General features: G+C 35.0%; 1 protein-coding gene across 1 annotated transcript in view; it reads right to left on the bottom strand.

Moving 5' to 3' along the window:
* PSMD14 (proteasome 26S subunit, non-ATPase 14) overlaps positions 1–27,765 on the bottom strand; it is a 95,357-nt gene that overhangs the window by 972 nt on the left and 66,620 nt on the right. The window contains exons 8-11 of the mRNA XM_053597491.1: positions 24,692–24,799; positions 18,073–18,147; positions 16,876–17,001; positions 1,959–2,021 (exon numbers count right to left, since the gene is read on the bottom strand). Of these exons, the coding sequence (XP_053453466.1) occupies positions 1,959–2,021; positions 16,876–17,001; positions 18,073–18,147; positions 24,692–24,799 (372 nt within the window). The remainder of the gene's footprint in view (positions 1–1,958; positions 2,022–16,875; positions 17,002–18,072; positions 18,148–24,691; positions 24,800–27,765) is intronic.

Here is a 27,765-nt window from a genome sequence, read left to right as displayed (position 1 = left end):
AAATCAATTAAATGACTCTTGAATCAAAAGTCACTGTAGTTGGACAATTTAAATACAATTTGAATCAATTCTAAAATGTTAAGAATGGTTCATAATCAACATTCTTTAAAAACAGTCTAATTAATCTATAGCTATTTTGAAAATAATGTATCCTAGAAAATTATATAGGTATTATAATCCTTTAACTCAAACATGATCAAATCTATTTTTGAAATTGAGTTAAAAAACAAGTCTTAAAATTGCATTGTAATAGACATTTAAATTAAAATGCTTAAATTTATGTTTAGCTGTTTCAGCTAAATCTGAAAGCTCTGAAATAAGGGATAAATATTATATATAATAAAAAACTTAAAGCATTATTTTCTTATGGCTTTTGTTAAAATACGTGAGACTCTTAACTTCAAGCAAATGCTTTTAATTGGAATTATTTGTCTGTGCTTTTCTAAACCATAATTTCAATTTGTTGGTTTCTTTAAACAACACAGGGATATAACAAGCTACAAATAATTTCAAGTGACTAGACTACAGTATATACGTATATATACATATAAAGAAATAAGCCATAGGCCATTTTAGATGAAAAAGGCTAAGAAAGACTGGCAGGAAAACAAGATATTGGTTTGATGCCATTATAGACAGTTTTGCTTTTGTCATGCAGTAGGCCAAACCAGGGAGGTACGTACTATATCTTAAAAAAAATGATTCTGATAATTATTAAATTTTGCCAATTACATATTTTTCAGTTTCACTTTTATTTCAATTTAGCTCTTTATTTTCTGCTGTTAAATAAAATCTACATTAAAAAACTACAGTTTCAGAAAGTCATTAATTCAAAAAATAGTTACAGAACTTTATGAAGTGTATGGCTCTGAGTTAGTGATCTAGTATTATATATTAGATTAAAATAAGTAGTGTAAAAAGATACAAAGAGTGATTTCTCATAAGATGAAAAAATAAGATGAACTGTATTTTGGTTTTTTTTTAGTGGGGGGGTACTCGTTTTTAAATTATAATATTCAGAATGTAGTGAGATTTGATTTCCTTATTTATGATATATGATATAGCCAGACCTTTGCCCCTACCACTCTAGGGAGTGTGGAGTAACCGGTTTTACAGCAAATTGATAACATGCTTCCCTCAGTTATCTACATTACTTCTTGTGGCAGCTGGGTGATTCTTAGAGATTTCCCATCCAAGAATGGTCCTGGCCCAAACCTACATAGCTTGTGAGATGTGATGGGATCAGAGCATATGGTAGGATGGCTGAAAGCAAAGACAGCTTAGTGTCTTGCATCTGAAATATCAAGATTCTGCCAACATCAGCAATATGATAACCATGTTCCATGAAATCAAGGAAAAAATGTAATCAACATTCTTTAAAAACAGTCTAATTAATCTGTAGATTCCTTTAATTGGTTAGTATGCTCCACCACCCTCAGATAATAGAGACTGAAATATATATATTTCATCTCAGAAAAGTAAAAGAGCAAATATTTAAAACTCTTTCTCTTCACTCAGTAAAACTTACACCAGTAAGGCTGGAAGGTTTCTTAGGAACATTAATTACCTCATACTGATAAAATGTATCATTTAAAAAACTGTTACATGCATGAAATAAATCTACCATTCTGTTATCTTACCTGGTCTATAGTAAAAATACTACCTGAAAATTAATTGAGGACACAAATGTCCTTATTTATTTCTAGTAAACTATTTTTACTAAAATAAAGATAGTATCTCATAGGTATAAGTAGATTTGTGATTTATTTATTTATAGATGGTAAAGAGAATCTGATATCAAATAAATCCAGTGACCTTTAAAATTAGTATAACATTTGCATGACAAGAAACATGTAGAGTGAATAGATAGGAAAAAATTCATATGGGTCCTAAAATAGTTTTCAGCCTATGCGAGCATGCTACTATGTGTCTGCATAGCCTATTACAGTACATCTCACCTGCTTGCCAACATTCTTTATTGCCAGCTGTTCAGGTGTCATCTTATCTTCTTCTTCTACAGCCTGCGAATGAAACACAAAGGACGGAGTTTCAAATTTTAAATTTACTTATCCCACTGCAAAATAAGGGTGATCATAATTTTCATTCCTAGAACCCTTTACTTCAAAGAATTTGTCAAACAAAAAAGCAATTTTGCTAATCTTCAGAATAACCTTAAGGATAGTGAAAACTACTATCATCATTATTTTGAAAATAAGACTTAGGAAATATGTAAAAAATATTTCAATAAATATTAAACTGGACCACTAAGTGGTAGGGTTAACTGGAAATCATTATTGTAGTCTTTGAAAGATGGGGGGACACTTAATGGTACTGTAGTACTAGCTAGTTTTCTTCTGTACCTTTCTCCTTTTCCAGTTCTCCTTTCATAGTAATTCTTCCCCAACTTCCTATTTTTTGGTCTCTTTTTTTCCTTGTCAATCTAGCCCACCGCATCTAGTACCTATTTAACTATTATTGGCACTTAGGATCAAAGGAGTTGCTGACTTTTGATCCAATTCAACAAAACACAGTTTTTCTCTCTTAATAACTTCCTTCACATTTTTAAATCTCTAAAGTAAAAGATGTATTCAGGAAAAAAAAAAAAAAACCCTCACAATTCTACATGAAGGTAAGTAACCACCTTACTTAAGAAACAGTTATTTCAACATCAAAGTTTTCAACATCAAAAAAAAAACATCTGAATTTGAAACCATATCAAACAAAAATGAAATTAACCAAACAAAAAACATGTGCAAAGCACTTTCTACTCCTTTCAGAGTTAGTTACAAATTCTCATATATATGATTGTAATTTTCTAGCAGAGCAATTCTGAAGTAACGACAAATTCAAATTAGCTACTGCCACTGTCCTTCTCTACCAATAACGGCACCAGCACAAAACCTCTTAACTGGGAATTCTTAGCAGTTTGGTTACTCTAAAATCAGGTAAACTCTTGGTCTACAATTCATTCACAGCATCTGATATGTGGAAAAACAAGAGAATTTAAGGATCACTACCCTCAAGAAATGCCACCAGAATATTTATCACAAAGATGGTCACAAAAGGGGGTGATGTAGTGGTGGCAGAAAGCAGGAAACCAAAATCCCAGTGAGCGTTAGATTTAGATACTCTAAACTTAATAATCTCACAGCTGCCAAATTTCTTCATGTGTGAACAATGAACATGTAGAAAATGCAATCATCAGACATTTCCCATAAACTGGAAGTTTGGCTGCATTTCACACCTTCTTAATAGTTTTGTAAACAGAGAACTTGAAAATGAGCAAAGATGGCAAGTGTCTAATTTTATAAATGGACAAACTATCTCGAGAATTTTCCCCAAAAGAACCTGTCTAAAGAGAAAAGATGGTGAATAAGTATTGTATTTACTGATTATTAGAGGATATTTATTTATAGCACATCATTAGAAAATGCATTCATGACTCATAAACCTGAAAGAAGAAAAAGTTAATAACACGCCAAATCTAGAATTCCCTAGACAGAGAATATGTTCATTTTCAGAGTCAGATGTCACTCTATTATTTTCAGCTAGTTATAAAAGTATTTCCTAGCTGGGAAATTGCTTCTCCCACTATTCTATGTTTTACATAAATGGAAATACAGACAACATGTTAGTTTATTTTTCAAAATTACTTTTACAAATTGTGACACTATACTTTATTGACTTAAGTATATTAGATGAATGAAACAATTCATCTAATTGTACTCCACACCCATTCAGTGTTAGTAGTTCTATGCACATGCCAACAACAGTACTTACTATGTACTGGAAGGAAGCAAGAATTTTGGAATTTGGCTCAAGATACCAATCCACATAAAAAGTAGTTATTAGGGACAATTTTGGAGTATTACAAATATCAAAGATGGCAGATATACGAAGATGAAGGTCAAAAGCATTTAAGTCACAGATCTTATTTGAAAGGTTAAATAGGTACAAAAAGCTCTAACTCAAATTTTTAAAATCCTTTATATCATTTAACCACTTTACCAATTAGTTTTTTCATTCCCAATAATTAAAAGAGAGAGTTCACTAACTCTTTGAGAAGTACAGATGGTAAAAAGTACTCCCAGCCATAGATGCCATCTGGGAAATGAGGAGCAGCTGTAGATTTAGGCATATACTAAGGTTGCAAACCCCCATGACAAAGGAGTAAGCGTTATCTCCTCCACGCTAAGATATTCCAGGTCGGTGCATCAAGCCCCTAAACATTTTCTCCATCTACCTACATTACCTGTATTTCATCTATCATCTGAGCAAGACCAGTTTGTCTTCATTCACAGTTCTAATCTGGCTAGTCACCAGGAAAAATTAAGAAATGGTAGTAGCAAAAACAAATGAAATTCAGGCACAGGCAGTGTCCTCACTAGGGAACTTCTGTGTTTATGGCAACTTCTGTGATTTGGCGTCAAATTTTGCTTTTGCATTCATGCTCTTCGGTTTACTCAACCAACAAAAAAGCACTAAAAATGTTTGTGGCTATTCACACTAGAAACGTTTTTAACAGTTTATCAACAAAGACCCCCAGATGGCTATCCCATCATGCACGGTCTGCACAGTTCTAAGAAATTCTTGGAATTTGGTGTGTTATGTGATCATAATCCCCTCAGATGTACCCTGTATCTTAAACAGGCTTTTACAGAGCCCATTAACCTTGCTCTCTTTTTTTCTAAAGGTCTGGTTTCTCAAATGGAATATCTGTATCTCAAATTCTACCATTTCATTTACCCTTTACAAAACATAGATTGGATTTTTGGCATTTCACTCTTGAGGATCTCTCCCATGTCCATTCCAATGGACTTAGCTTTCTTAACATTCCAAACACCTTTAGAGCTACTCCAACACCTATTTTTTCTCTTATTTCTTTAACCTTTGCTTTTGGAACCATGCCCTTTATTTTACTTTATACAGGGCATCCTCAAAGTCACCAACATAGGGAAAACTGGAAATTATAGCTAAATGTACCTTTATTTATAAAATATACATTACAATATTTTACAAAAATATTTACAAAATATTCTCTACAATTTTGGCCACTTCTTTGAAAAATTTTATAATGAATATTTGGTAAATAAAGGTGTATTTATCTACAATTACCCATTTTACCTACATGTGGCAACTATAGTGGCAAATCTGGGACACCCTGTACTTCTCTGACTATTCCTTGGTCTTTTTTTTGATTCACATGTTTACTTTTCACTGTATAACATGCTGTGCTCCCATGCTTATTAATATCACCAACATGGCAATTCTGACATAAAACAAAGCACATCCTGCTAAAAATGTAGCACATGCTAATTTTTCCCAGTTAAACAATTTCCATATAACTGCTAGTGGATCTTAAGACAATGTATTTTACTTATTTTGTAATTTTTTTTTTTTTGTAGAGACAGAGTCTCACTTTACTGCCCTTGGTAGAGGGCCGTGGCGTCACACGGCTCACAGCAACCTCCAGCTCTTGGGCTTAAGTGATTCTCTTGCCTCAGCCTCCTGAGCAGCTGGGACTACAGGCGCCCACCACAACGCCCGGCTATTATTTAGCATTTAAAAAATTATTATGTAGTTTTTTAAATGCTAAATATGTATCAAAAAAATACCATTATGAACTATAGGGGCAGAGAATGTGAACAAGAACTAGCTTTTATAAAATATACTTGGCAAAATTAACAACATGAAGCAACCAGAAAACTATCTGAGAAGGTATAAGATGTTTGAGTATGAAAAACATTAAAACTATTTTTCCTCCACTGTCACTAAACATCAACATATATATGCTTTTTCAAATATTAATTTGCTGAATCCTTTTTTTTTTTTGAGCCAGAGTCTCACTTTGTTACCCTCAGTAGAGTGCCATAGTGTCATAGCTCACAGCAACTCAAACTCTTGGGCTCAAGCAAACCTCTTGCCTCAGCCTCTGGAGTAGCTGGGACTACAGGTGCCTGCCACAGTGCCCAGCTATTTTTAGAGACAGGGTCTCACTCTTGCTTAAGCTGGTCTCAAACCCATGAGCTCAGGCGATCCACCTGCCTCAGCCTACCAGAGTGCTAGGATTATAGGAATGAGCCCCTGTGCCTGGCCTAATTTACTGAATCCTTAAAGCATCCCAATGAAGTAGTTCACTTCACATATGAAAACTTAGGCTATCCTTCAGGTAGCATAAATTAAATTCCAGCAATACATCTAACATAAAAGAAATTTTTCAAACTCTTCTTGCTGCTCTCAAGGAGCTTACATTTGGGTTTTACTTGCCTGTAAATCTCAAATTGTAATGCAGTTATAAAACATACAAAAAAAAAGGAGTGTACACAAAGAACGATGGGGATATGGAGGTAAGTAAATATACCTAATTTTCTCCTGTAGATCACCGGCAGAAAGGGAGAATTGGCATGACAGTATGCAGAATACATTAGGGAAGAACACAACATATGATACCCAGTAGTAACAGCAAAGAGAAAAACCCTGGAGAATGACAGGCTGTGGGAGAAGAGGAAGAAAGATGAGTCCACTTTCAAGCCTACATGATGCCTAAGAAAAGGAGAATGCCAATTATAACTGAACTGGTAGAAGGAATTGTGCTGAAGTAGAAAACAGGATAGACAACAGTGTTCGCTCATGAAAGTAATGGGACCTGCAAGTGGAAGTCTCAGAGACAGTAGAAATTACCATGAAAACATTTATATATTTTAAAAAACAGGTATAAAAATAGAAAAGCAAAGGGGCAAGGGCTGAACCTTGGCAGTCTTCATAGCAAAGGTACGTGAGAGGGTCTGGCTAGCAAAGGCAGCAGAGTGGAGTTGCTAAAAGTCAGGAGAACCAGAGGAGTTTCTGTGCGTGGAAGTAAAGGGAAGAGCTTAAGAACTTCAAGGTCTGAAGTGAAGGCAAGAGGACAAAGAAGTAAGTGAAGGAGATGCAAGACTCCCTGTACTAAGAAAATAAACCAATCACCTCTCTTAACAAGTTGGAATAGTACAGTGTCATCAGCATCAGCTGTGGAAAGGCTATGGTCGGAGGCAGATGTAAGGAAAGGATAAGTGACCTAGGAGGTTATGTTTCATCCAGTTAGGATTTACAACAGTAAATAAGAAAGACATGGGCTACGTGTGCCATGGTGGAGAACAGGCGAAGGCAACCTTTAGAAGGCAAAGCATTTCCTTAAATTTTAGCAGTTTATGTTAATAGCAGTTAATTACTAGCTAATATTAGTTAGTGATATGATTAGGTATGCAACAAAGTGACATTTTTGGTAGAAAAATACAAGTATTGCATCATTTAATATATTCAACAAATAATGAATGCATACTGCAGATAAAATGAAACTTGATATTGAATTCACAGAGCTTGCAGACTAGTTGTAAAACTAGGCAATTAAACAGTAAGAATTAGTTTGACAGAAGGAGAAAGTACTTTGGGCATACAAGGCAGTAAACAGCACTCATTCAGTGACAGGGTCTCAACAGTGAGAGAGGACTAAGCTGAGAACTGAATGAAAAGGAGGCGCCTGTGGCTCAGTCGGTAAGGCGCCGGCCCCATATGCCGAGGGTGGCGGGTTCAAGCCCAGCCCCGGCCAAACTGCAACCAAAAAATAGCCGGGCGTTGTGGCGGGCGCCTGTAGTCCCAGCTACTCGGGAGGCTGAGGCAAGAGAATCGCGTAAGCCCAAGAGTTAGAGGTTGCTGTGAGCTGTGTGACGCCACGGCACTCTACCGAAGGCGGTACAGTGAGACTCTGTCTCTACAAAAAAAAAAAGAAAAGGAGGACTTGGGATGGGAATATTCGGCAAGGAGTGCTTCAGGCCAGGAAGCAAAGGAAGTTAGAAGAACTGCAAATTCCTCAATATGGTGACAATGTTAACAGCATGAGATAAAACTACAGAACTGAACAGGATCTCCTTCTAGAACAATGGGAAGTCAATCATCAAAGGCTTTTTTTTTTTGAAATGGGAGTTTCACTGTGTTACTCTTGATAGAGTGCTGCGCCGTCACAGCTCACAGCAACCTCAAACTCTTGGGCTTAAGCGATTCTCTTGACTCAGCCTCCTGAGCAGCTGGGACTACAGAAGCCCCCCACAACACCTGGCCTTTTTTTTTTTTTTTTTTTTTATTGCAGTTGTTTAGTAGGCCAGGGCTGGGCTGGAACCTGCCAGCTTCAGTGTATGTGGCCAGTGCCCTACTCACTGAGCACTGGATTCCAATTTCTTCACACTCTCAAAGGCTTTTTAAAAGCAGGGTAGTGACATGAAGCGACATACATTTTTTAAAATAAGGTAAATTTCACATAACATAAAATCAACCATTTTACAGCGTAAGATTCAGTGGCATTTAGTGTTTGTAATGTGCAAATCACCTCCATTCCAAAACATTTCATCACTCCAAAGAGAAACCTAGTACCTATTAAGCTGTTATTTGCTCATTCCTCCCTTGCCCCAGTCCCTGACAATCAGCAATCTGTTTTCTGTCACCATGGATTTACTTGTTCTGGACATTTCATATAAATGATATTGTATAACATGTGACCTTTTATGTCTGATTTCTTTCACTTGGCATGTTCTAGAGGTCTATCCATGTTGTAGCATGTATCAGTATTTCAGTCTTTTCTATGGCTTCATAATATTCCATCATATGCTTACGCCATGATTTGGTTGTCCATTCATCTATTGATGGAAATTTCAGTTGCCCTGACCTTTTGGCCATTGTGAATAGTGTTGCTATAAATAGTCACGTATAATTTTGTGTTTTGAATACCTGTTTTTTTTTGTGTGTGTGGTTTTTGGCCGGGGCTAGGTTTGAATCTGCCACCTCCGACATATGGGACCGGCGCCCTACTCCTTGAGCCACAGGCGCCGCCTGAATACCTGTTTTCAATTCTTTCGAGTACATACCAGGAGAAGAATTGCTGGGTCTCATATGGTAATTCTGTGTTTAACTTTTTGCAGAATCACCAAGCTATTTTCAACAATGGCCACACCATTTTATATTCTCACCATTAATGTACAATGGATTCCAATTTCTTCACACCCTCAGCAATACTTGCTATTTTCCATAATTTAATTATAGCCATCCTAGTGGGTGTGAATAACTCAATGTGGTTTTGATTTGCATTTCCCTAATGACCAATGATGTTGCCTGAACATCTTTTTGTGTCTGTTTTGGCCATTTGCATTATCTTCTTTGGGGGATGTCTATCCACGTTTTTGTCTATTTCTGAATTGGGTTGTCTTTTTGTTGTTGACTTATAAGAGTTCTTAACATGTTCTACACTTGATCTTAGCCAAAAGGCCAAGAAGCAATTCTTAACATATTCTAGATACGAGACCCTTGTCAAAGTTAAGCTTTGCAAAAACTTCTGCCTATCCCATAGGTTATCTTTTTCCTTTGAGTTTCCTTTCATGCGTGATCAATTCTACAGCACAGAAAATGGATTTGAATGGAAAGACTGGAGATGCAAGAGACCAATTAGGAGATAAGGTAGTGGCAGTGGCTACACAAGAACCAGACTGACTTAAGAATTTAGTTAGTGGAATGAATGGCTTGTTGACTGACAAGATATAGAAGAAAGAGGGAGGAATCAAGAATAATATTAATAACAACATTCATGATAACAATGTAGTCATTATTTTATTAAGTACCTGTCATGTTTCAGATGCTTCACATGAATTATTCACAATCCTTAAAACAACCTCATTTTTAGAGTTAAGGAAACAAAGTTTGTTCAAAGAGGCTGACTTGCCTCTAGCCATGTAGACAACAAGCAATGAAACCATAGCTTAAACACAGCCCTACCAATTCCAAAAACATCAAAGAGACATTCGTGGCTATTAGGGAAATCACTACTTTTCAATGACACGTCAGAATAGTAATAAAAAAGTCAAATCCATGATTTATAATATTAAGTGGACCTGAACAGCATAGATCCATTATAAAAAAATTTATAGAGGATCCCATTTTAAAATGTAATTATATGAAACAGGGCTGAAAAATATGGATCATATGTGTATATGCATGCATTCTCATGTCTGTGTGTAAAATAGAAACTGTAGTTCAGCTCATTTAAAAATCAGTCTTTCATAACATAACCCTGATTTTATATATTATAAAGGCATCAATGCACCCAGCTAAAAGACTACATTGCCTAGCCTTTTTTACAGCTAACTATGTCCATTTGACAAAGTGCTGCCAATGAGATATACAAATGACTTGGAACAACACAAGGGTGCTGAACCCCCATGTGAGTCAAAAATCCAGTATAACTCTGATCCCCCGAAACTCAATAGCCTACTGCTGACTATAATAAATCTTACTGATAACATGAACAGTCAAATGTTTTCTGCATTTACAGTACTATATTATCAATACTGTAAGTTTATGTCATCTGTTTAAAGATGAATTGTTTGTCTGAAATTTCAGCCAACCACAGCTGCAGACCTGATTTGACTTTTTGTCATGTCGTAACTTTTCTCTGTTTCTTGAAAGCACTTCCAGCATCACTACTAGTACTTCATGAGTCCCATGGTGTTGTTATTCAAAGTTTACAGAATTGCTCTAAACATGATGAAAACTACACTAGGACTGCAACAGATCACTTTTTTACTTTGATGTGTAATTTACTGGAGAGATGAACTGCTCATGCAGAGATGATCAGATGATTAGCTTCTTACAGTGTTTTACGTGGATACCTGTACACACCACTTGAGCTCACCCTGCTAGCAACAGGAGGTGGCTACAAAATTAGTATAATATGTATACAGTTAATTTTATGTAGTTATGATTTAATACTGCATCTTTGTATTTGCTTACATATCTCTCAACTGTGAATGGAGCTATGTACAATCTGTAAGTTTCATTACATTTTAACTTTTTTATAATAGACTATAAATATTTTATGGTACTGAACAATACAACAGAATCGCCCCTACCTGTGTATTATGTATGGTAGGCCACATGGCTCACCTATGAGTTTTTCAAATTGTTGCCCATCTCCAAAAACTTTCCCAGTATATTTATTGAAAAAAAATTCACATATAAGTGGACCTATGCAGTTTAAAACTGTTTTGTCAAGGGTCAACTGTAATTGGAAGTGATGGAAAGGACCCTAAAAAGGAAATGATTTATTGCCTTTTTCTCCTTCTTTTCCTGTTGTATGACACTTAGATGGGATATCACAAGCTCTAACAATTATCCTGAATCATGAGGTGACTTAAGAAGCCAATACAAGGAAACCAGAGCAGATGGATAGAAGGAACCTGGGTTTCTGATGACTTTGATGTTTCATACTGCCCTTGATCTTTCCATCATGTTTAAGCCACTGTTATTTTAAGAGAACGCAACTTTAGACATAAGCAACACTTGCTAACTTGCTTAATGCAAAAACTGAAAATAATTCAGGAGTTAACATACAGGAATTTTTTTACTTATTATGTTTTATTATTTAATCTTTTACACCTAAGGGCTGGTTGCAGATATTTCTCTAAGTCCTTAGAAGAGAACAAGTTAAAGAGTTACATGCACTTACAAGAAGGCCTTTAAAAATGTTACACTGATTATCACTTGCTTGTGGTACATTTTCCTAAAACTTTTTTTTTTTCCCCCTTTGAGACAGAGTCTCATCTTGTCGCCCTCAGTACAGTGCCATGCCGTCATAGCTCACAGCAACCTCAAATTCTTGGGCTCAAGCAATTCTCTTGCCTCCGTGTCCCAAGTAGCTGGGACTACAGGCACCCACCACAACGCCCAGATATTTTTTAGAGACAGGGTCTCACTCTTGCTCAGAGTGGTCTCGAACCCATGAGGCTCAGGCAATTCACCCACTTCAGCCTCCCAGAGTGCTAGGATTACAGAAGTGAGCCACTGTGCCCGGCCTTGTGTTTTTTTTTTTTTAATTTAAAAAGAAAAACTTTTTTTCTACTTTTCTTCTTTGACTACATAATAAGGTTGGACCTTTTTCACATTTCTGTGCCATTTATCTTTTTCTTCAGTTAGTTTTCTAACACCTGTGTTCAATTTATTATTATTAAAAAATATTTTATAGGAATTCCTTGTATATTACACATTTTGGGCTACTGGCTCCGTGTTACAAGTACAACTATTACCCTTTACTCTGACTCCTAAGAAGCACTCAGTAAGTGTTAGTTATTACTTGTATGGAAGATAAGCTTTATTGTCAATTTGTCAAATTTTTAAAAGCTCGTGTTGATACTCTTAACTAGAATTATAGTGATGTTTGACCAAGTTTTACAATATTGAGTCTTCCCATTTGAAAACATGGTATGTTTCAATTCATTCACAAATGCTATAGTTTTCTTCATGTAAGTTAGATACATTTATATTTCTTGTGACAGTTATTCCTGAATATTTTATAAAGTTAGGTGCTACTGTGAACTGATTTACCTAATATTCAGCCTCTTGCAGTCTATGTGACCACGGTCATGAACCATATAATTATTATTATGTTTTTTTTTTTCTTTTTTGGAGACAGTCTCATTCTCTCACCCTTGCCCTGGCTGAGCATAGTGGCATCACTGTAGCTCAATACAACTTCAAATTTCTGGGCTCAATCAATCCTCCTGCCTCAGCCTCTCAAGTAGCCAGGATTATAGGCGCAGGCTTATTTTTCTATTTTCTGCAGAGACAGGGGCTTTGCTCTTGTTCAGACTGGCCTCAAACTCCTAAATCAAGCAATCTTCCTGCCTCAGCCTCCCAAAGTACTAGGATTACAGGTGTAAGCCATCGTACCCAGCCCATATTCTTGATTATAACGGTTCTAGGTTCTAAGAGTTTTCTGGTTTGTTCTCTTAGATTTTCTGTGTTTGATTGCAAAATACTCTATCACATTCAAATAATAATAATCTGGCCTGTTTTTCCCCAATATGTGTAATCTTTTGGGTTTTTTTTTTATCTTATTATACTAGCAAAAAAAGGAGGGGGGATTTTCCATTTAATAGAACTATTGTAGTAAAGCAAATGTAATGACATATTTACATATTTTATATATACGCGCACAAAATAAATATCTAAAACTTCTTTTGGGTTACTAAGTACGTTAATATTTCCACCAGAAAACTGTCAGATCTCAGAATTTATAAAAATAGATGCTTGAAAACAAGGCAAATTTTTGTTTCTATGCTATTCTTAAAGATGATCTTTTATAATTCATTTTTATCTGCACATTCATTTACAAATATATAACCAAATATCAGCAAAAATCGTTAAAAATAGCAGATGCATCTTGGCATGAAAGAGTTAGGGGATTTGAAAACAATAAAACAGTGGGTGTTATAGTTTAGTAATTAGAAAAATCAAATGACTGATAATAATCCAGCAGAATTTCTGTGAGGAATTCAGACTTGAAATTGAAAATTTGGGACATAGAAATTTAATTATTTTTTAACCTTCTTTCAATCCCTTAGGATTAACTGGCACATAACAGTAATTACCTTAGTTTAAAACATCAACCAATTAAAAAGAATACTATGAAGAATTGGTAGCATGGGCCTTTCTTTTTATATTTTAAGTGTTACTAAAAATTCCACTGTGTTTCTTTCAATCACAGAGGGAATTACATTCCCAAATTTGGATTCTTTCATATCACAGCTTACACATTGTTTTCATCTTATAACCAAATCTTACAAGTTTTTGAGTACTACAGAGATTTTTTAAAACTGTAAAGTAGGGAAAAACTTCTGTGGATGGGCAGCAGTAACCATAAATAGGTTATCTCCTGGCAGTAGTACCAATACAAATTTACTTACATGTGTAATGTTACAGAGAAATGAAAACCATTTCTACAGTCTGCTGAATAATAACTTAAATCATAATTTTTTTATTTCTATAAAGTTAATTTTTTAAATGTGATAAACTATTTCTTTAATCTCTACACCATGAAAACATATACTAGAAAGATTAAAAGTACTTTTCCTATAATCAGCTTTAATGGGGATTTTCAGTTAAAACACTAAATTACTCTTCAAAGTTAAACTTAATTCTACTGGACTACTAAAGCATGGGCCCATCAGCTTTATTTCAAAGTTCAATTTTCTCAAAAGACTTGTTGCTTCACATGTTATATTTTCTATCCTGTTTCTTGAATAATTTTTTTTTTCTTACAATGTACTTACTTTAAAAAGAGAACTACTACCTTTTGGTATAACAACCATAATCAATCTTAAGTATGACGAACCTGAAATCTTGAGCTCTAGCTCTTACAACTAATTTTTAATATTACTGAAAAACTCTTTTATCTCCTTTTTCAATCCTTCTACTTCTACCAAAATTGGAAATGCTAATGGTACCAAAATACTTTATTCACCTAGGTAGGATCTTTCTTCTGTCCAACTACCAGAATGCTTTATTTATTTGCCTATTGATACTTCATTCCCACTGCCACTACAGTAATGCAGATGCTAAGTACCTTCTGTTTGGGTTGTAGCAAGCTCCTCTTAAAAAGAATCTCCATTCTAAATCTCCTCTTGCAGCATTCTTCTTCTACACTGTTGTGAAATTATGTTTCTAAAGTCAGGTTTTAAGCATATTATGCCTCTGATCAAAAATAACTCTTAATCCTAATATTCCAAGTCCTGTTACTTGACTTTAAAAACTTAATTCCCCAATATGCACTCTCATAAATACAGCCAAGCAACATGGTTTTCTTAGCATATCCTATGCCTCCCCCCAACAACTCCTCAACTCCACGTAACCCTAGTGACAATTTATTTATATTCCACATATAAGAGAGAGTATGTGATATTTGTCTTTGTGTGCCTGTTTTATTTCATTTAACATCAAGTACTCCAAGTTCATCTATGTTGTAAAATGACAGGATTGCTTTCTTTTTAAAGGCTGAACCATATTCCATTGTGTGACTACTATTGAATATATATTGTGAATGTGTATTCACACAAACTACATTTTATCCATTCATTGGTTGACTGACACTTAGGGTGACTTCGTATTTTGTCTACTGTGAATAATGCTCCAATGAACATGCAGGTATGTTTTCAACATATTGATTTCATTTCCTTTGGATGCATACCCAGTAGCAGGATTATGAAATCTAGCCTATGCCTTTTCTAATTTCTAGCCTTTGACTGTGATGATTTTTGCTAAGTGCTCTGGTTACCTTAGCTAACTGTCACTATTTTTCTATAAATGAAGCAAGAATCTGTTTTCTAGTGGAATTTGCACAAGAGATATTCAATAAATACTTACAAAACCAACACTGTATAATGTGTAAATGTGTTTTTTCAAATTCTAGATTTTCAACCCATAATGGGTTGCAATCTATATGTATATGTGAACGATACCTATGTATATAACTGAAACAATAAGAGAGTCAAATGAGAAAGAAAATAAAATACACGATTATAATAGGGTAAATATTGTTTCGTAAAACTTCTGTTGCAATTATACAACATATTCATTTGTATATACTGGGTCAAAATGTAAACCTTATTATTTAGGTGGGTTTTGGTCTAAAAAGTTGGGAAACATATTATGGGTTGAATTGTGTCGCCAAAGGATAGGCTGAAATCCTAACCTCAATAAAAGATTAGAATTATGCTGCTCCAAGCCAAAGAATGTCTGTGACTACTAGAAGCTGCAAAACGTAAGGAAGGACCCTTCCCTACAGGCTTGGGAGCATGGCCCTACTAACTCCTTGCCTTTGGTCTTCTGGCCTCCAGAATTATGAGAGAATAAACTTTTGTTATTTTAAGCCACCTGCTTTCTGGTAGTTTGTTCTAGCTGTCTTACTTTAGTGATACACATGGAAGATATCTTTCAGTCATATTTCAAGTATTTTCATATTTTTAAAATTGTAAAAAGAATACAAATCCGTGAACAAAAACAATATCATGCCCACATATATCTTAGCACACAATAACCATTTTCAGGGTATTTTATAAAACTTGACTTTTTAACACTCTCATGTAAATGGATCTCCCCTAGTTATTCTTCTTTACATCATCTTAATTTTTTTCATAGCACTAATCAAAATGTATCATGTATTTATTTGTTTACCTTCTGTTTCCTATACCATAAAGGAAGCTCCTTGAGGACAGAAAATTTGTATGTCTTTTTTATACCATATCCTTGGCTCCCGGCACATAGTTGATTTTCTATTTTTTGAGACAGTCTCACTGTCGCCCTTGGTAGAGTGCCATGGAGTCACAGCTCACAGCAACCTCAAACTCTTGGTCTCCAGCGATTCTCTTGCCTTAGCCTCACAAGTAGCTGGGACTACTGAAGCCCGTCACAACACCCAGCTATTGTTTTTGGTTGTTGCAGTTGTTTAGCTGGCCCAGGCCAGGTTTAAACCTGCCGCTCTCAGTGTATGTGGCTGGTGCCATAACCACTGTGCTATGGGTGCCGAGCCACACATAGTTGATTTTCAACAAATAATTATTCAATGAATAAAAGAAATGTTTATAAAATGAAGAGAAATGTTATACATAGCAATTTAAAAATGTTATTATTGTTGTCTACATCCCTCTACTCCCTTCCCTTCCAAAAAAAAAATCCCGTGAAAATGAAGATTTCAAATGTCCAACTGTATTATACGGTCTATAGCAGGGGTTGGCAAACTAAGCTCATGGGCCAAATGGGACCAGCTGCCCATTTTAACAGAATCCAGAAATGTATTTATGCCTTTACATACCATCTATGGCTGCTTTTACACTGCAACAGCAGAGGTAAATAGTTGCAAGAGTATGGAATGGCCTTCAATGCAAATATTCACTATCTGATTTAGAAAATAGGCTTTTCTACTTTCAATTATTTATATTTATACAATGTTTGGCATCTAATCATACATATTCCAAAGATTACAAAATACAAACATAAAAAACAAATGTTGGAAGTAACTTTTACCTTATTATAATTCTTGGCTAATTCCAACATCTCTTTTACCACTGATTCATTGTGTTTACAATGTTCACTGTAGTCCTGAAGTGTCAAACCTTCCATCCAACTCTTCTTGTGCAAATTTAGCAACATCTAAAACATATAAAGAAAAAGTAATTCTTTTTCTGGCTTGAGAAAAAAAGTCAAAAGTCAAAAAAGGTCAATTCATTCATTTTAATGAATTTAAAATTAATTGTATTAATTCAAATAAACTCCAATTAGAATTCTTCTAAATTTATATTAAGACAACCTAACCTAAGGCATGCTCCAACCCCTAGAAGACTATTCTCGTCTTTGCATAACTCACCTTCCCCTCTTCCTTAGAGGTAGATGCCTTTCCTTATAGTGATACCTAAGTTACCCCATACTATCTGAAACAGGTCTTTTTCTTTTTTCCCTTAACCTGATACATTATTTTTATAACACGAATACCTGAAATTTTTTTTTTGGCTTCCATATTTAAGTCATATCTCTCCTGCCAAAGGGAAATGAAGAGGGCAGGGACTTTTACCCTGTTTATTTCACAATCACTAGGATCCAAAAAAAAAAAAAAAAAGACCAGAAAGAAATAGTCCTAAAAGAGTGCTAATGTACTAAATGCTAGGTAATATGAAAAAGTAATCAAATTTGAAAACTGGTATAAAAAGGGATAAATACCTAGTTCAAAATATTTGAAAACTCTAACCTGTTTCCCTTTGATTCACTCTTAGAATACCCTAGGTCACGACCCACAGTAATTGTATGAAAGGGCCGTGGCATTAGGAAGGTTGAGAACCACTGCCCTAGGTAAACAGTGTATTTTTTAAAAGGATTACACAAAATTTAATTTGTCCCTCTCAAATTAGGAATTATAAAAGGTATTGAAGAAGACAAATTATTCAGAAAAAAATCACAGAACTAAGAGAAGTAACTGTAGGATTTATCACAGAACTAACTGGAATATTTAATGTATTTCCTACTTCTTCCACTTCAGCATCTACCAATAAGGTAAAACATATCTTTCAGTATGTTCAAGAAAGCATTCCTTTACTTTATACTGCAATTGATTAGCAATGAAAAAATACTTGGAAACATTAAGAGGTCAATAATTCTAATTTAAATCATATACTAGGTAACAGTTTGAAAAAGATTTTTCCATCCTCTAAGGTAAGAATTTAAACTTACCTTCTGTTCCAGTTCATTTTTCCGATAGTTAATAGTAATGGAGTAATAATGTCTGTTTAGTCCATGAATTAATGCCTATATAAGTGATTTTAAAAGGATAAATTAGTATTTTTCATCTCATAAAACAAATGCAATGATTTGAAATTGTTGATATAGACAGCATATGATATCTTTACCATCCTGTAATAAGCATTTTATCCTAAGTAAATTAAAATGAAATAAAAATATTTTTCTCGGGCTGGGCGAAGTGGCTCACACCAGTAATCCCAGCACTCTGGGAGGCCAAGGCCGACAGATCGCCTGAGCTCACAGATTCAAGACCAGCCTGAGCTAGAGCAAGACCCCATCTCTAAAAATAGCTGGGCATTGTGGCGGGTGCCTGTAGTCCCAGCTACTTGGGAGGCTGAGGCAAAAGAATCACTTGAGCCCAAGAGTCTGAGGTTGCTATGAGCTATGACGCCATGGCACTCTATTAGGGAGTGACAAAGTGAAACTCTGTCTCAAAAAAAAATAAAAAAATAAAAATATTTTTCTAAGCTGGAAGTTTAGAAGTGAGATATAGTGGGATGGGTTACACATTGTTTAAACTATAATATAAAGCAGTACAAATTCAGTAGCCTTGTTCAGAGTCAGAGATAAGATTCGATCTCATCATAATCTAAGTTATAAATCAATTACTCATAATTTATTATACCAAATTTTATGATATTTTGGTATTCCGAAAGGAAAGTCAAAAAAGCAGTAACGATGCACTTGTTCTTCATCCACATTACTCTGGGGTTTTCCCTTTTTAAAATTGGTTTTGTCTACTCAAATAATTATATCCATGCATGTCTCCAAGTTAACAATGGAGTTTGCTCCTTACTACCCTGTTTCCCTGAAAAAAAGAAAGTGTGCTCCCAAAGATGCACCAGGTCTTATTTTCAGGGGACATCTTATCTTTCCTGCAAGTAGGTCTTATTTTCAGAGGATGTCTTATTTTCGAGGAAACGGGGTAGATCCATGCTCTCATCCAGTGACATGTAATCTAAACAATCTAATCAAAAACTTTTTTCTACCTCACTCAATCTCCAAGACAAACTGGTCAATCATAATAAAACTTTAAGAGGGCGGCGCCTGTGGCTCAAAGGAGTAGGGTGCCAGCAGCCCCAAATGCTGGAGGTGGTGGGTTCAAACCCAGCCCTGGCCAAAAACTGCAAAAAATAAAATAAAATAAAATAAAAAATAAAACTTTAAGCTAATGGCCTGGGTTTATTAAGAAATGATAACTCCAGATATACTGGAATCAATTCACAATTGCCTGCACATCTAAATCACAAAAGGAATCCAAATGAAATGTAGAATAGTATTCCCGTACACGTCTAGCAATTTCAAAAAACATGGAAGTACAGAAATACACCTTAGATGTATTTTTAATAAGTATAAAACCAAAAAGCACTTTGGGGTTAAATTTCAGCAGTCTAAAGATAAAACTAACCAAAATAACTACCACTCTCTGATAGATTTTTACAGCATGGGTCTTAGGATCTTATTGAGGTAGAGGAGGAAGAGGGAGGGAAGAGAACATTTAATGAACATCTAGTATCTGCTTTACACATTGTATCTTCTAATCTTCACAAAAAGTACAGTAAGGTAGGCCAATTCCACTTGTATTTTGACAGATGAAGAAAATATGACACAAATCTTAACATATCCCAGTTTACAGCTGGTAAAGGGTGAGATGGGGATTTGAACCTAGGTCATTGTTACTCCATAACCCAACTTCTTTCTAACACACTGCACTACAATGTATATTAGGAAATTCTTAGATTAAGCCAATGTACTTTAAGTATCAGAACAAAAACAAAGCATTGTTATTTTAAAGCTTTGTTAGCAAATACTACTCCACCAAGTATTAAAACATTGGTACTATCACAAACAGGTACTATCACAAACTATCTTTATATTCCTAATGTCTGTTATAAAAGTGAGCTTAGAAACCCCATAAGAAGCAGTGACTGATTTTAAGTGGTTGATATGTCGTATATGAAATTAAGGGCATCAATTAAATCCTTTTTCATCTTATAATCTGCAGGAGCTGTGAGTTAAATTCTAGTGCACAAAGGTGCCATTTATAGGTACACATTGAGAATCAGAGAAAGGTGCCCAGTCCTCTAGGCCAGGGGTCCTCAAACTGCGGCCCGCGGGCCACATGAGGCGGTGTGATTGTATTTGTTCCTGTTTTGTTTTTTTACTTCAAAATAAGATATGTGCAGTGTGCATAGGAATTTGTTCACAGTTTTTTTTTTAAACTATAGTCTGGCCCTCCAACCGTCTGAGGGACAGTGAATTGGCCCCCTGTTTAAAAAGTCTGAGGACTCCTGCTCTAGGCAGATACAGCTTTACTGTGAAGCTTCAGCTGGATGATATCCCATCCTCGCGCCTCTGCATGTACTAACTGCACATTTCCTCATGGTGGTCCATCAAGCTAACAGCTATGGCCAACACATACAGAAGCCAGCCAATGGGCCCACAGATAGGCCCACATTTTTGAGATTAACTGTACTGCTAAAATATATAATTTGGTATTTGAACGCACTACCTACTCAGATAAATTTGTTTGTCTTAAATAATTTTACATTGATAAACTGAAAATATGGTGCTAAAAAATATCCACCTAAATAAATCACCTTCTAAAACAAAGCTTTCTGTACTTAAACAGAATAATGAAAAGAAACAAAATGTGTTTTATGGTTCCCTCTAAAGTAGAGAACTGGGTTATAGAAAGCAAATCCAGAATGGAGAATTTTTGTTAAGTAACTTTTTGTACTTTGAACTATATACATATTATTATCTATGTCAAAATTTAATTAAATAGTTATGTTTCCAACCATAAGAGAATGAAGAACTCTGGTTATGAGTATCAGTTTCTACGTTAACTCACCAAATAACCTGGGCAACTTAACTTTATGGGCCTAAGTGTCTTCATCTACAAAGTGACCACAATGGTTCTTCTAGTACAATTGTTTTATAACTGTATATTTAAATAATTACCTAAAACAATGTTTTTTCAAATAGCTTGACTCTAATTCACAATGTAGTTCTAATTCAGGACTGCACTTACAAGCTCAGAGGAGACATGCACCTATGCATCAATATTTACTAAATTTCTGTGGTGCTGAAAATTTTCAAATTATTGACACTGAAGGATGTGAAATATCACTGAACAGTTTTTTTTTTTTTTTTTTTTTGTAGAGACAGAGTCTCACTGTACCGCCCTCGGATAGAGTGCCATTGCATCACACGGCTCACAGCAACCTGTAACTCTTGGGCTTACACGATTCTCTTGCCTCAGCCTCCCGAGCAGCTGGGACTACAGGCGCCCGCCACAACGCCCAGCTATTTTTTTTGTTGTTGTTGCAGTTTGGCCGGGGCTGGATTTGAACCCGCCACCCTTGGCATATGGGGCTGGCGCCCTACTCACTGAGCCACAGGCACCGCCCCACTGAACAGTTTTTAATGGAATAGTTTCGAAAAGTTAGTTATTAAAATAAATGCTGTTGACTCTTAATTCTAAACATCTGATAACAATGGTCAAATGTTCCAAGTAGAAAATAATATAAAGTCTCATATATATATATGTATTGGGCAGTATACTTTCCTTTCTCTCCCAGGATTAATGGCTTCTATCATATAAACATGAAAGTGAAAACAAACTTTGTCTATTACTACTTCAACACTGTCATTAGTGCTTTAAAAATAGTATTCAATAGTATTCAAAAGTAATCGATACTAACGGGCAGCACCTGTGGCTTAGTGGGTAGAGCGCTGGCCCCATATACCAAGGGTGGCAGGTTCAAACACGGCCCTGGCCAAACTGCGATAAAAAAATAGCCAGGCTTTGTGGCGGGTGCCTGTAGTCCCAGCTACTCAGGAGGATGAGGCAAGAAAATCGCGTAAGCCCAAGAGTTAGAGGTTGCTGTGAGCCGTGTGACGCCACGGCACTCTATCCGAGGGCGGTACAGTGAGACTCTGTCTCTACAAAAAAAAAAAAAAGCCAAAGCACTCTACTGAGAGCAATAAAGTGAGACTGTCTCTACACACACAAAAAAAGTAATCAATACTAACATCTTGATGTAAAAATACAGGCACAGTTTACGAAACATATACTTACAAAATGGAGAACTTGTATATTCTTATTTAACATATTTTATACTTTCCTGAAGTTGTTTTTAATTTTTTTTTTCTGTAGACAGAGCCTTGATCTGTTGCCCTGGCTAAAGTACAGTGGCATCACTGCAGCTCACTACAACCTCACATTCCTGGGCTCAAGCCATCCTCCTGCCTCAGTCGCCCGAGTAGTTGGGACAATAGGTGCATGCCACCACTCCTGGCTAATTTTTCTTTTTCTTTTTTTATGTAGAGACAGGGTCTTACTCTTGGTCAGGCTAGTTTGAAACTCCCGAGCTCAAGTGATCCTTCCCCCTCAGCCTTGTAGAGTACTAAGATTACAGGTATGAGCCACCACAGCACCTGGCCATCCTCAAATTATTAAATAGTAGTCTATGTTGCAATGGTAACTTTTCCCCTATACTTGAAGTATAATAGTAAGGAAATCAGGGTTGGAGAATCATTAGTGACCACCAGCATGTGTGCTGATGTTATCAGGCTTCTATACCACTACTTGAAAATTAGTTTCATAGTAAAGTCCCTCTTTACACCTACTAACTTCCCCTTGAAAATAAAAGGCATGGCACTTCTAAAAGCCTTCTGAGGCCTGAGTTAAATACTCTTGTTATTTAAATATAATAAAATTCTCTTGTGCAATTTAAAATGGTTTAACATAGTAAATTGCACCATAATCTAATAGACACCCTATGTAGTAAAATTCGATTATGGATGTTACCACTCACTTCAAGCTCTTCTGAGCTGCTTTCTTTTTGGCTTGTCTTAGAAAAATAAAGTGTTTCAAGGTCTAGCTTTGTTCTGTCACTTTTGGGCTTGATCCCATTTGTGTGTTTTAGTAATGAAATTGTCTTAAAACTGTAAAGCACCCAGATAGATGTCATTCTGATGGGCACTATATAAACTATGAAATAAATATATTTACAGATTTTAATTGGAAGGCAAAAAAAACTGAAATGATAGGAAAAATAACAATGCTATAGGAGTTATTTGCACAGGTTATTTAACTTAGGTTTGGAAGCTGCTTCCTAAGGTCCACCTTAAATTACAGACTATAAAATAGGATTAAAAAATACAGTTCTTTCTAGACTGGTGTAGAAAGAAACATTTTACTATCGATTATACTCAATTTAAGGTTAAAAAGCAGTGTTTTAATTTAAAAAATGAGATCTGCAACAGGTGGCTGGTGACTTGCAATTACTAAAAGCTTCTGGCGGAAACATACCATGTAGTAATCACAATGATCTTGGATTGTAAGATGCTACTTAAGCTTCTGCAAAAAATAATGAAGCAGTATGATGCTATGGGGGTTTATAAGAAAGGTCATTATCACAGGCTAAACAGGTCCTATAATATAGTCTCATGGAGCATGCAAGTATGGGCTTGTCTGTACCCAGTTAAAATCACAAGTCACTTATTTCATACTCATTATACTTTGCCGTTTTCCCTGGTTTATAAAATTTTTTTCAAAAGCAACACACCTGAATCTTTTGAAACAAAACATTTCACTTTGATGAAGAGTCATACAATACAAGTGACTGCTAAAAAATTAAGCATTTAAAAGTACAGTTATCAAAGTGTAACCAAGGCTTAACCATGGTTAACTGAGAAAACCACAACTCCCCAAAGACAACCTTTAGACAGAGCCAAGGTTTCAGAAGAGGGAATCAATAGCTACTATAATGTCTTTGTCTGTGTTCTGTTTAACCAAACATGGTATTTCTGCCCTTTTAATTAATCTTCAGAGAAGTAATTAGCTAGTAGACAAAGGCAGTAGTGCATTTAAAAACAAATTTAAAATAATTTTCAAGACAATAAAGATATGTATAAAAACAAGACATGTGAATGATACAAAGAAAACATTAATCACTCAAGAGGATATTAAGTGTCTGCATATCAGCAACTTCAATAATGATGGCTAATATCATCCATAGAAAAAACAAGACACAAATTCTCAACAGTAATAATACATCAGTTATGTTTTATAAGACTTTTTTAAGGCCTTTTTAAGATAGAAAATTTAAATACTGTTTAAGAATTGTTTTTTAATCTCTCTTAAAATATACAGCAACTTTCCCATTACTTTCTGCTATGAGAAATGTCTACTAATGTATCAATGATAGTAACTAATGCCCTCTACCCAAAACCCTATCAGTCTTTGTCTACAATGTTAACTAGGCAGGCCAGAAGGCAGCCCCAAGATAAAGGCTCTGCCATGCTCTCCCAAAGGGTGTCCTCAGAACATGACAGAAAAATTTAAATAACCTATTAAAAATTGACTCACATACGTGCAAACGTAACTTTTGCAATCATATTTCCATAATTCTCTTTTAAAACATAATAAAAATTGCAAGCAAATTAAAATGCTAATGATCAGATCTGAAAATGACTAATTATAGCAAGCTTTTAACATATAAAACAGAGTTTTAACACATTATCAAATAATAGGCATTACCTGAATAGAAGGCTTGTTTAAATGACCCAGATTTGAAGTTGTTTGTCTTGGTTCATGTCCTAAGACCATCATATTAGCATTGATCAATCTGAAGGCATCAATAACAACCTGTAAAAACAAGGTGTCAAGTCAATTCTTTTTTAAAACTAAGTGATGATGCCAAGCAACAGTGGACAAGGCATGATCAACTTGCATCTGTTTCTGGACTATTTCCAGAAAATCATTTAATTATAATATTAATAAAAAAGAACCTCCTGCTGACTGTGCCATCAGCACACCACCCTCTATCTTGTAACGTAAGGTGACACCAATTACTGCAATTTTCATGAAGCAGTAAAGAAAAATATTAACTTTGCATCTTTATTATTGAACTATGTCATCATAAAACTTACACCAAACAGCCTTCATTGGTGTGCATATATTTGTCTCCTAAATTTTATCTAATCAAAATGAATGACAGAGAAACTAAAACTGAAAGTGAGCACAAGTTAAGGGACCACATCTAAAGCCCAGCCCTGTCACATCAATTACACCACCACAGAACTTGAAATGACAACAAAATTACAGCCAGCAAGGCACTTGCCCACATATTCTCTTCTAGTCAGATACCTTTTACTTCTTGTGACTATGAAAGACTTTATACCTTGTCTGATGGCCTTAAATGTCTAAGCCACTGTCAAGCATAGGCACAATATAAGAAAACCAAGGTCACCCATGCTTTAATCTAGGAATACGGTATAGAATGATATGGCCTTTAACTCACAGTGAAGTAATAGCAATAGGTATCTTTTCTTTCTGTGTATACAGAAAGACTACAAATTCTTTCATGATACAATATCATCTGTTAGCTCTCACGTATTAAAAGATTGACAAGAAATCACATATTTGTTAAAGGTTTAAATGTTACAAAGTTTCACGTAAAGCCATGTGACTTTAACACAGATTGCCTCTTTAAAGGAATTTAACTTAATATGTTTGTCACATAAAATAATCTTAAAGTAAGATACTATAGTAGGTAATACAGTATTTCTAGATTTGCCTTTTTTTTTTTTAAGAGACGAGGTCTCACTCTGTCGCCCAGGTTACTGACCTTCCTGTCTCAGCCTCCCAGGAGGCTGGGACTATAGGTGCCCACCACACTTGGCTAATTTTTTTTTGCTTTTTTTAGAGACAAGGGTCTTGCTATATTGCTCAGACTGGTTTCAAACCCCTAGCCTCAAGCGCCTCAGCCTCCCAAAGTGCTGGGATTACAGATGTGAACCACTACGCCAAGCCTAGATTTGCCTTTAAAAGTGCTGAACAACTGGTATGTATCATCATTTTGAAAGCCATTGTCAACTAGATTTGTTCTCATTTATGCAATTATATTTTGAGGATACTAAGAAACTAAAAATAACCGTAATTCTCACGTTAAGGCAAGTGAAATCTAATCATGTCTGAAAAATCTGTTTGCAGTAAGTATTATTACATGCTATATGCTAAAGAACAAGATTTAAAGAAAGAAAGAAAAATCACCTATGATGCGTCCAAAGACAGTAAGAATACAAATTTAGACCATAACATTATGACAAGTGAATCAATTTAAGGCTCTGCCTTACTCTAGTTGGCCTACAATAATCAACTTCAAATTTTGCTTTGTTTCCTAAGTTCAAGTTTTCCCTAAGATTCATTCCTTTTGCCTCAAAATAAAACCAAGCATCCCCAGAATATGAATGCTTTAATAGTCCATGAAAACTTTTCCCTTTTAATACGATAACCTTAATCCAAACTTTCATAATTATATTTAAATAAATAAGGCCTAGGTCATTTATACTTAAATTTCTAAAAATATTTTCTTTTTTCATAGTTAATAATAAAAAGTACTAATATCAGATGTATTTTAATAATATAAATAACTTAAAACAATTGCTTAAGAAGATTTAAAAGTAAAATTTCTCACAGTTTGTATTGAAAAGCAAATAAATAAGATCAAGTCAAAAATGTAGGCAAAGGAAGGGAGAGATGATCATTTGGACAGAAAGGTATAATTATTAATGGTAAATATTAAAAGCAAAACATCATTATGGTCCAACTTTTCTGATTCCATTTTAAGATTTCAGTAAAATCAACTGTAGAAAAAAATTTCCATAAAACTATGAAAATTTCATAATACATCACAACAAAATTCCTACCTACTTTTTTATACTGAATACTTCCAAACTAAAAGAGCAGACAGCTACATGTACCTGCAGAAGTCTCTATACTATTTCTCTGGAACATTATAAGAAGAAGTGAAACTTCATAAATGAAATGAAAATAACAAATTAAGTAGCTACCATGATGTATAAAAAACAAATCTAAAATGATTTTTTCAATTTTGTTAAGAAATTAAAAGAAAAATTCAAGGACTTAATAAAATGACATGCTTAGATTGACAATTCTTGAGTAGCAATATGATAGCCAATAGAAAATGATTACACTAAGATTAAAGGAATTTGCTGCCATCACTATAGCAACTGTCTGAAGAAACTAACATGTTCAGCAACCTGCAGACCAAAATTAGATTTAGTATGCAATAATATATAAATATGGCAATATAGTCTATATTTTAATTTCTATACAGTTTTATAATTGCTTTCTGCACTGTGAGAATAAGTGGGTTTCTCCTTTAGAGCAACTTATCAAAATAGACTCATTAATGTCCACTGCACTAATGAGCAATGGGTGAAGGTGGTGTTAATTATGCCACAGTAAGATTCAAGAAAAAGCCCTAGTGAGCACATGGAGGTGTGTATAAGCTGAAGGCGTTTCTCCTTGTTTGTGTATTTACAGGAGGATGCAACAGAATAACAGCAAAATGGTCACTCCATGGGTAAGAACAGTAATTTTAGATACAACAGACTGAACAAAGATGCCCACCCCACCAAGAACTAATTAAGGTATGAGGCAAGGGATAGTGAAAATAAGCAGTTATTTGGAGCTATTTGAATTTTCTAAACATTTCATTTTTGAAGTTTATATACATTAAAAATTAGTTCAGTTTATGTCTTATAAATTCAAATAGTAATTAAATAAAAAACTCTGCATTACTACCC

Source organism: Nycticebus coucang, chromosome 7, assembly GCF_027406575.1.
Source record: "Nycticebus coucang isolate mNycCou1 chromosome 7, mNycCou1.pri, whole genome shotgun sequence".
Classification (NCBI taxonomy): domain Eukaryota; kingdom Metazoa; phylum Chordata; class Mammalia; order Primates; family Lorisidae; genus Nycticebus; species Nycticebus coucang.
This window is presented reverse-complemented; position numbering and strand designations above follow the sequence as displayed.